Below are 10,164 nucleotides of genomic sequence, written 5' to 3' on the forward strand. Positions count from 1 at the left end.
TCACAATCTCAAGCAATATTTGTGGCCTTAAATTAATTAATTGATTCAAATAAGGTTTCTTGTTGATCAATGACCATATATATGATTGAAACCACACTAATGAATTTAAAAAATTAATTAGCTAGCTAGTAGAGATTAAATGTGCAACTCCGAGTCGTCACAAAAGTACAAAAAATGTTGTAACTTATTCATCTTCTAGTTTCTTTTTGTTACAGAGATTATAGACTTTTGTTATATATAATTAGATATTTTTAACTTGTTTTTCTTTCAAGTGGATATGGAAATGGATATGGATGCAACACTTGCTCCGGAAGATCATACACAAGGGGATGCTTCCATTCCTATACCGACGACAGGTACTTCCACCCCTGTAGACCCACATCTGCAGCTACTTCTTGTGCAAGTAGTTGAGTACCAATAGATATCGAAGATGAACTTATTCCTATTGGGTCAGATGAAGTGGATTGTAGTGCCAGTCATGAGAACCCACAAGCAAGGTGTCACCACTGTGGTGATTGTTATGGTTGTCAATCTAAGAAGCAAAGCACGTCAGTTTTAATATCTGCAGGGTTGTCTGTGGTATAAGATACACAAGGGGCTGGTGGCCAAATATCAGCCGCGGAAATACAAAATGATGTTTACCAACAGCACACGTGCATAGAAAGAACCAATCTCGGGCGATGTTGAAATTCACACAATGAAACAACTTCAATTAATGAGGACAGAGTTAATGATTATTCATCCTCATTAAAGCTGGAGATTGGTTCGCATCCCAACAATCTGGAGGAGGTGAACGGATGAGTATACGCAAACCCATTCACCTTTAACATGCCTGCCCAGGTCAGAAATCCTCATAAAGGCTCTCTCAGCTAAAAAAAAAAAAAACTTTTTATAATTTCCAGCCTACAAGTGTTCTAAAAATTCGCAGGATACTGAGAAGGGAGTAAATCCCTTGGGTCGGGCTAAAAGAAAGGCTCAGGTTAGAGCTCAAATACGAGATCTGGGTAAGGCCGAACAAATTAGGAAGTCTTGGGTCGGAACCTGGGTACGAGATCACGGGTTGGACCATGCTCACGTTAGGAACCAAGTCAAAGGATGAAAGAGCGACTTAAGGAAGAAGGAATGTCGCATTCAATGCAAACCAGGAAAATATAAGTTAGTTCACATCGAGCATTAATGGGATAGGAGGAATTCAGAGTAGAAAGCACGCTGCATTCAGCTCGTGAAACACAACATCAACATGTAGGGTAGTCATTAACTGAGAATTCGATATTATTTATAGTAGGGGAAAATTAAGCTACCCGTTTGGTCTCAAATGGAATTTTTATTTAAAAAGTAAATTCATTACAAAATCCATTCGTCTAAGTTTTCATTCCTTGGCTCTATTAAAATGTCAATTACAACTAATGAAACCATCTTATGGAATTCCTTGAGAACGAAAAAATATTTGTAGATTAATTATTTGAGAAAGAGTGATGCTCGATCCTTGTCCCATTTGCGTGCATATATAAGTGACGTTTAGATAATGAGTTGAAATTAAAGTTGAAAGTTGAATAAAATATTGTTAGAATATTATTTTTTAATATTATTATTGTTTTGAGATTTAAAAAAATTGAACTTTTTATTATATTTTATGTGAGCATTTGAGAAAATTATAATGATCAGATTAAATATGAGAACATCTTAGGTATTCTCAGAATATTTCACTACTATTTATTATTTTATTATTATTTTTCATCTACTTTTCACTACTATTTATTGTTATTCAATATTCTATCATCACTTTTTCATTACTTTTTCACTACTATTTATAGAATATCTGAGAATACCTCATTATCTAAATGTAACTTAAATGAGTTGAGATGAATTTGAATGACTTTTATATCCAAACCTATTCTTCCTTTCTTTAGTTATTTATTTCAAATGATTAGAGCTAATTGCCATTGGGCCCAACAAGAAAGGCATGGGCATTGGGGGTGGATTTAAACCTTTGACCCTAGATTAAGTGATATTAATTTTTTCGGTCATTGCAAAAAGCCCAATGTTGCATACATTATTTAAATGTGACAGGGTGCTTGACTCTGGAGGGGAAACAAATGAAGCCACAACTTTATTTTATTGGAGGGTTTGAGGGTTAAGCGCACTTTGTGCTGACATTTTTTATAGGATAACTTTTTCTTCATCCATTTAAAAATTGACATGTACACTTGAGCACGTGACAAATACATTTTTTTTAAATGAATAAACAAATGTTCATTTTTTAATTAAGTAAAACTAGAAAGCAGCCACTATAGCGGTGCACATATTGCACACCCTAAGTGTCTGCTTTTTTTTGTTAGTAGGTATTGTTTTCTTCCCCAATTCGAATTTGGCCCACCAAAAACCTCCTCCGGCCCATATTACACACCCTAAGTGTCTGCTTTTTTTTGTTAGTAGGTCGTCTGTCTGGACAAGTAAGAGAGTCAAGTTACAAAAGTTTTATAATTGATTTGTACTTGTAATTGATTTTTCTGTGTTTGTCTACCCGGTAGGGTTTTACCTTTAAAGAGTTCTTTAAAAGGTTTCCCTTCGAAACCAATCATTGTGTTAAACGAAGTGATTAATTTACTTTAAGTATTTAATTTATTTAATAATCATAATATTGAGATCTAACTAATTTGTTGAAGTAAATTGGTAAGTGATTTTGTGAATTAACATGGGTATATTGGGAATTTTAGTGCCATGTAACTTTGAATTCAGGTGAGCTAGCAAGGCTATCCCTCACTAATAAACCTCCAATACTATGCCACCGACATCGATCTGATTGGGCACTAAGCATGCCTCTCAAGTCATCATCCCCACTCCAACCGCTCCCTTTGGGACTCTTTGTCTTTCATCTCTCGGTTATTGATGATGAATATGGTGCCTTTGAAGGGGGAGTTGAAGGGATTGGTGGCTAGGAGGTTGGCTTGGTTTTTTTCCAGTAGGGGAAGGCTTATTATACTGGTTAAGATCACAAAGAGAATAAGTTTTGGTGATTTCTTCAACAGAAATGGCACGGCTTGCAGTGCTTTTTACAGATACATGGTCAATGTGATCCATCACACTTTGGTTCTAAGAGACGGAAACACAATATTTAATCAACACGTAAGGTGTGTGATGGGATGCAGCTAAACAGTGGTTGATGATTTTTTCTTTTTAATTTAATCTTTTAAAAAAACATATATTTGGCACATGTTTAATGGATACTTGTTATATATATATATATATATATATATATGTATGTATGTATGTATAGAGGAAATCTTCACACCGGTCAATATGCTGAAGTTCATATAACAACTCTTCAATGACATTTTGCCACGTAGCCCCTCCATTTTTCATTCCATATAAATGTCTACAGGTGATAACAAGAATCCATTCAGCAAAAAAACCCTTCCTCCGAAGCCACCTCCTCTCCAATCTGCTCACCTTCTCTAGCGTGGTCTGTACGGCCACCTTCTCCAGTGCAGTTATATTATGTGATTTACATGGATTTGAAAGCATATGTATACATCATAAAGACCCCCAAATCAGTGCACAAACCCCTCCAAAAATAGCATTTGAGAACTTAATCCAGATCCTACATGACCTACCTTTCCTTTGCCCTTATTCTTCACATGGGTGCCTCCGATTTTGAATTTTCGTACTAATTATTGTTGATTTTTGGTTATTAGGAGGACTTATTTCATTTCGTTTGTTGAAATTTGGTAACTGGATTTGTGCGATTATTTGGGGACTTTGAGGTCTGTCAATGGGAGATTTGCATTGAGCTAGGATTTGAAGCAAAATCGGATACTATAGACATTGAGGATGCGAGAGAGGAGAGGGGGTTAAGAGTCACGGGATTGGGGATAGAGGGGTTTGGGAATTGATGGGAGAGAGGTGAGAGAGGAGAGGGGGTCAGGGGTCGGTGGGAGTTCAAGTTCGAAGTGCTCCAAGTTCTTCTTAGAGGGATGTTTAATCAAATGAGATCAAATGTTATGTGTTTTGTTTGAAATCTCCTACGTGTCTTATTTTGTATAGAGGTTGTTAAGCTCACAAGTTCAGCCCAACCGTTTCGAAGGGTGCCCCCATATGTATATATATACACACACACACAAAACCGGGGGGGGGGAGCCTAACCCCAAGGCTTGGAGAAAAAATTTTACTGGTTGCTTTAGTTGTATGTCTTCATTTTCAACTTTTGACAATTTTGTCATAAAAAATTAAGAAATGTATATTGTCCTTAATTTTGTAAGTTGACTTTTTTGTCATCATTAAACTAGCTTTTGGTCTTCAATTTTTTACATTTAATTTAATTTAAAAATTATAATTTGATATTATATTATTTCTCTTTTAAAATTTAAAATTATCTTGATGAAAAAAAAATTAATGAAAAAAATCCACATTTGGTTTAATAGCTAACTACACAGTATGTAATTCATGTACTACTTAAAACCTTTTAATAAAATTTATGTTATACATTATTTAGAAAACCCAAAACTTAGTTTGTCCTTCCCATATAATTTTCTCTTTTTTTATAATTCATATATAACTCGTTTCCAAAAGTTTAGCCACTTTTTTCTAATTGCAATATATGACAAGTGTAAAATGTAAAGTTTTCGAAATTATTGGAAGAATGAAATTTTGAGATTTATTTTTTGTACCACTTGTTGATGGTGTTTCTAAAAAGCTTCAATTCAACTATTTATTCTAGCCTAAAGTGTTTGGCCCCTCTAAACTTATATCCAGGCTTTGTGTGTGCGTCCAATTGGTGTTAGAAAAACTAGATCAAAGTACAACAAAAGCATTTACCATGAGCAAAAGATCGTAGAAAGGATGTGGTTGTTCCACAGACTTCTCCACAGGTGTTGTTCATCTAAAATATCCTTTTCACAAACTTCTCCACGAGTGTTGTTCATCCGAAATCATTCTTTTAATGGTAGAATGTGCGACATAGTAAGACTAGAGCAACACTCACATATTCTACATTCTAAGTGTCAGAAATAGAGAGAACCATACTTGAGAGAGAAATCTGCACTTTTGTGCTGTAAGTACGTACCTCTTCCAGAGGGGAAATGAGCTATATAAATAACATCTCTAAATGTAAAACCCATGCCAGCCATCAAGGCTCATGAAATGGTTATTAAGCCACTTCATAGCCCTAGCCAAGGGAAGGGGGAAGGGGTACCCAATGTGGACACCCCTTTACTAGAAGGAAAACACTATTCCTAGTCCGGTTCACACCCCTTTCACATGGCAAACCCAACCTTGAACCATATCCCAGTTTAAAAGTAAGTTTCTATTAATATTTATGTTTAAGATTAGAATTTTATGTTATATTAATTTTATATTATAGGAATAAAATTTATATGTTATATCAAATTTTCTATTAAAAGTTATAAAATTAATTTTAATTTTATGTTATAAGATTAATAGACTTGAAGACTAAGATTACAATTTCATATCATATTAACTAGCAATTTAGCATATAATATATTATAAAAGATTATGTACAATATAAATAATTATAAACATATATCAGTCTGGTTCGGTTTAAACTGGTTTTCAAAATATGAAAATCCGTACTAAACCAGTTTAGGATCGGTTTCAATTCTTAAGAACTGGTACCACACTGGACCACTTACAAACCGGTTCGGTTAGGTCCGGTTCAGTCCCATCCGGTTTTACCGGTTTTTCGATTTTTTTTACATCCCTAACCATGAGTCATAACTTATAAACTCATCCTAATTTCTCTTTCAAACTAATTTATAAATTTCTAAATAAATCCTAAAATAATAATAATAATAATAATAAATATAATATATAATTATTTTATAAGTATTTCCCACAAAAATAACCCTAAATGAGAAAGAAAAGTAAGAATTCTAATACACCCAAGCAATAATAATTCAAGCTTGGTTTGGATACAAAAATACTCTCAACCCATCTCATCTTTTTTCATCTTATCATTACAACTTTTTTAAATTCTCACACAAAATGTAATAAATAATTCAACTTTTTTAAATCATAAAACAATAATAATATTAAAAAAATATTCTAACAGTATTTTGTTCAATTCATCAAAAACTATCTCATCTCACTATCCAAACGAAACCTCAATATAATCTTCATCTTACGTGCTACATCTTTCTACTATTTAAATGTGCAATGGGCCGTTATTAATTGAAGAAAATGAACTGCGGTTTATGTTTAGGAGCAAACCTTGTTTTGACATGGGATAAGCTTAATTTTTTAGAATAGTTATGTCAATATATTTTTAATAAACAAAACATAATGAAAAAAATTATATATATATATATATATATATATATATATATATATATAAGAGAGTAATGATGCAATCTTAAGGTGAGTGAGCTCAGCACGCTGTTTGAAAAAAATTAGAAGCTACTATTAAAAAAATTATTTTTTCATATGGGTCTCAAATTGATATAATTTTTTCAAAAGATAATTGCACACCCTAACTTTATAAATATCATTTCTCATAAAACACAAAATCAATTCTTTCTTTTTTTAAAATTCAAACCATATACGAGAATGTTTCTTTATCGAGCACCATTCAACACCCTAAATTAAGCAGGCTGAGCAGAACTACATTTAGGGCATGACGCACCAAAAGTTTTGAAAACCCTTTTTTAATACATACTTTTTGTTAAGATGTCCTCAAAAATCTTACTTAGCACTTAATTCTCCAAGTTTCTTTTAATTTTGCAATAATTTTTTCATACTTGCACTTATTTTTTGGTCATTAGTAAAATCTCACATTCTCCCATATATTGATTTATTTATTTTTTCACATATCATAATAGGCAATAATATAATTATAAAAAAAACAATGGAGAATATAATTAGTACTGAGATTATGAGAAGATCCATTAAGGTGGTCTTATAGAACACGGATGTGCAAAGTTGCAAACATTAGAAAGATTTAACTTCTTGTCCATTATCCTGAAAATAATGTCTTTGGGCATGTGAACAGTGAAATTTGTTTTAGGTTTGTTAATTACGTGTTTGCCCCTGCTAGCCGTGCATTGCTTTTTTTGTTTGGCAGGAAAAATTATCAAGGTTTTCATTTAAATGATTAGTGCTGCTTTTTTTTTTTTTTTTTTTTATCATATTTTTCTTATTATCTATTGCCTTAATTAAATAATTTTGTCTCTTATATAAAACTACATTTTTACCTTGAGATTTCTTTTGGTCATCCCCTTGTACTATGACATGCTTGGATTAGATTCATGTGCGATTGTTTTAAGGAATAACACAATATGTCATGAGTTAATTAAAAACATGACCATCTAATAATTTTCATGTCCATTAACATCTGCAAAAACTTGGTCCAATCGTAAGGGTTTGCTCCAAAACAGCCATAAGGGGTAGCATACTTAAGAATGTCAAATAATGTTCTATTTTTGTTCTTTTCTATTTTACATTGTCATTAGTTTAGTTCAAAGCATTCAACTTTCAAGATCATCTTCATACATTCAAACAATGTAGACCTAGCTATGAGCCTTTGCAGTAAAAGAAAACTTTACATGATCAGTTGGGAATATCAATTTTATGAGCAGAACAAATTTCATCTCTAGAATACAAGTTAGACTATCAATTTCAAGTATCACAAGAAAATAAACCTTGCACAGATCACCAAACAGTCTGACGGACACACGGCTCGATAATTCAAAGCATCGCAAGAAAATGATCATTTATCAGGATTACTAAACATATCCAGTCTGACGGACACACTGGTCAGTAATACTAAGCAATGCAATAATTTAATTATTGCATGAGATCACCAAGCAAATCTAATTCGACAGACGTACTGCTAAGAAGTTTAAAGAATTGCAAGAACATAATCCTTATTGGGGATCACCAAGTAAGATCAATCCAATCGACATATTGCTTGGTTACGCCATCTTCAACAGAACATAGCCATGGCCCTGGGTTCGCTCCTCGTTTTAATTGGAGGTATCATATATGCTAGTCTATTTCTTTATCGGGAAACATTCAACATTTTCGCTAAAGCATTAATATTTGGAGAATATAAGTGAGACGATATATCCATCAGCGTTGATTTTTGTCTTATATATAGGACACGAAATTTCAAATAATTATAAAAAACAGCTCATAATTTGGCTTGTACCTATTATCAATTTTTTATGCACGAGTAGTTGGATAATAGATTCATCAAAATATAAAGAATAATGATATACAAATAACATATTTTCACAATATATTTTACAATAATATTATAGGTTGGACGTATATTTATAAAATGATGTTACTTTTATAAGATAAAAATATCTCTCATTTAAAATAAAATTATGTAAAGTATTGTAAAAAATGTTATATAAATCATTTTCCAAATAAAAAAGACTAGACGTTGGATAATAGGTACAAGAACGTCCCTTTGAACCCAAGTGAAAATAGCAGGGATCGATCACATATGCAGGACAAATTGTTAGGTCAGCGGCAAGAAATGGTTCGAGCCCCGCGTCGTCTCCATCGGGCACTACAACTGCAAGGACGACGCGAAACATAAACGCCTCCAAGTGAAACAAGAGCACAAGCAGGAGTTCTATAGCATTCTACAGTCCCGCGTCAAAACAAGCATGGAAGAATTGATGGAAACCATACGCCGGCCAGTACTTGAAGCTGCTGATGCCAGATCAGGTCATTACTCACAAAAGATTAAGCTCAACTCCTCGACGATCGATCCGTTCCTCAGAATGCTGGTTCTTGATGGTTGTTTTATATTAGAATTGTTTCGAGTACTTGGAAAATCGAGAAAGATCGAGTCTGATCACCCTCTCGCCTCCGTGGCATGGGCAATACCACAGTTCTACGGGGATCTTCTTCTGCTTGAGAATCAGATCCCCTTTGTTGTTCTGAAAAAGTTATTTGAAACTTCCAAAATGCCTGATGAGGACTATCCTTTGTCCTTGCTTGCTTTGAGATTCTTTAACAAGGTAATGCGCAGATCCGACGAAGATCTCATAAAGATGAGCGAGAAACTCAATGACAGCTTGCATTTGCTGGACTTGGTTCGGGGAAGTTTTATCACTCGCTATCTAGATCAGCCACCAGAGGAGAAAAAACCAGTACCGGTGATATACTGCATCACGAAGCTCCTCAAAGCGGGGATTAAGATCAAAATGAGTGAGGCGGCCGACAACTTCTTGGCTGTGAAATTCAAGAACGGAGTGATTGAGATGCCCAAAATAACCGTCGACTACTTCATGCACTCTTTCGTGGTGAACTGTCGGGCATTCGAGCAGTTGGACAACAAAAGCTCCAAGCACATCACAGTTTACGCCTATTTCTTGGACTGCTTAGTAAACACAGCCAAGGACGTCGAGTACCTATACGAACAAAACATCATTGACGGTTATGTTGGGAAGAACAGCGAGGTCGTGCAATTCATCAACAAGTTGGGGAAGGAGATGGATGTTGAAACCGATCAGTTTTATTTATACAACTTTTTCGAAAAGGTAAACCATCGTTATAATGACAAGTGGAAAGTGCGATGGACGGAGTTCAAGCATAGGTACTTTAATACGCCATGGTCATTCATTTCGTTATTGGCTGCGCTTGTGTTGTTAGTGTTAACCATTTTGCAGACCTACTACACCATCTACGCTTATTATCATCCCAAATAATGGGCTTAATATCTCCTACTCGATCCGTCTGTTACGTGCATGCACTGCATGTCTTATCCATGAACAGCTACAAAGGTGTCCGTATGGGAAGCTAGATCATGCTCAAGTTGTACGCCGTGTGCTTGATTAGCAGATAAGTTAGTTAGTGCTGTTTGATCATCATGGTATAAGTGTTCTAGTTTGCTTGTTTTACTTTTACATCTTCTCGCTTGTTTGTTTTAAGGACTATTAATGTGTTCTCTTTCAGCTGGCACTCGTAATCAGGGTAGGAGTACTAGTACGTGTGTTTGTCTTTCCATTGATCAAGTCTTTATGTGTAAGCCTTTTGTTATAATTTGGGAGTACTTCAAATATCCTCGAAAACCTTTGCGTATTTCTCCATGGATTTTTAACGATTCGATCTACGCCTTGCGTTTACTTATACTGTAGGGTTTCACGGCAAGAAAAAGTCGGCCCGTTTGTTTTGATATCATGGGATTTACTTGCC

General features: G+C 34.3%; 1 protein-coding gene across 1 annotated transcript; it reads left to right on the forward strand.

The window, feature by feature from the left end:
* The first annotated feature begins 283 nt into the window (after window positions 1-283).
* On the forward strand, window positions 284-9,807 carry LOC121267257 (UPF0481 protein At3g47200-like). The gene is made up of 4 exons (XM_041171105.1): window positions 284-403; window positions 929-979; window positions 8,484-9,565; window positions 9,639-9,807. The coding sequence occupies exons 1-4, from the start codon at window positions 284-286 to the stop codon at window positions 9,805-9,807; spliced, it is 1,422 nt and encodes a 473-aa protein (XP_041027039.1).
* Window positions 9,808-10,164: the final 357 nt, after the last annotated feature.

Source organism: Juglans microcarpa x Juglans regia, chromosome 5S (genome assembly GCF_004785595.1).
Source record: "Juglans microcarpa x Juglans regia isolate MS1-56 chromosome 5S, Jm3101_v1.0, whole genome shotgun sequence".
Taxonomy (NCBI): domain Eukaryota; kingdom Viridiplantae; phylum Streptophyta; class Magnoliopsida; order Fagales; family Juglandaceae; genus Juglans; species Juglans microcarpa x Juglans regia.

Bases quoted from the DNA above. Each gene is read 5' to 3' on its own strand.
- LOC121267257 (XM_041171105.1), top strand. From the start codon at position 284: ATGGATATGGATGCAACACTTGCTCCGGAAGATCATACACAAGGGGAT. The intron at 404-928 runs GTAGTTGAGTAC...AAAAATTCGCAG, and splicing joins TGCAGCTACTTCTTGTGCAA to GATACTGAGAAGGGAGTAAA. The intron at 9,566-9,638 runs GTACTTTAATAC...ACCATTTTGCAG, and splicing joins TGGACGGAGTTCAAGCATAG to ACCTACTACACCATCTACGC.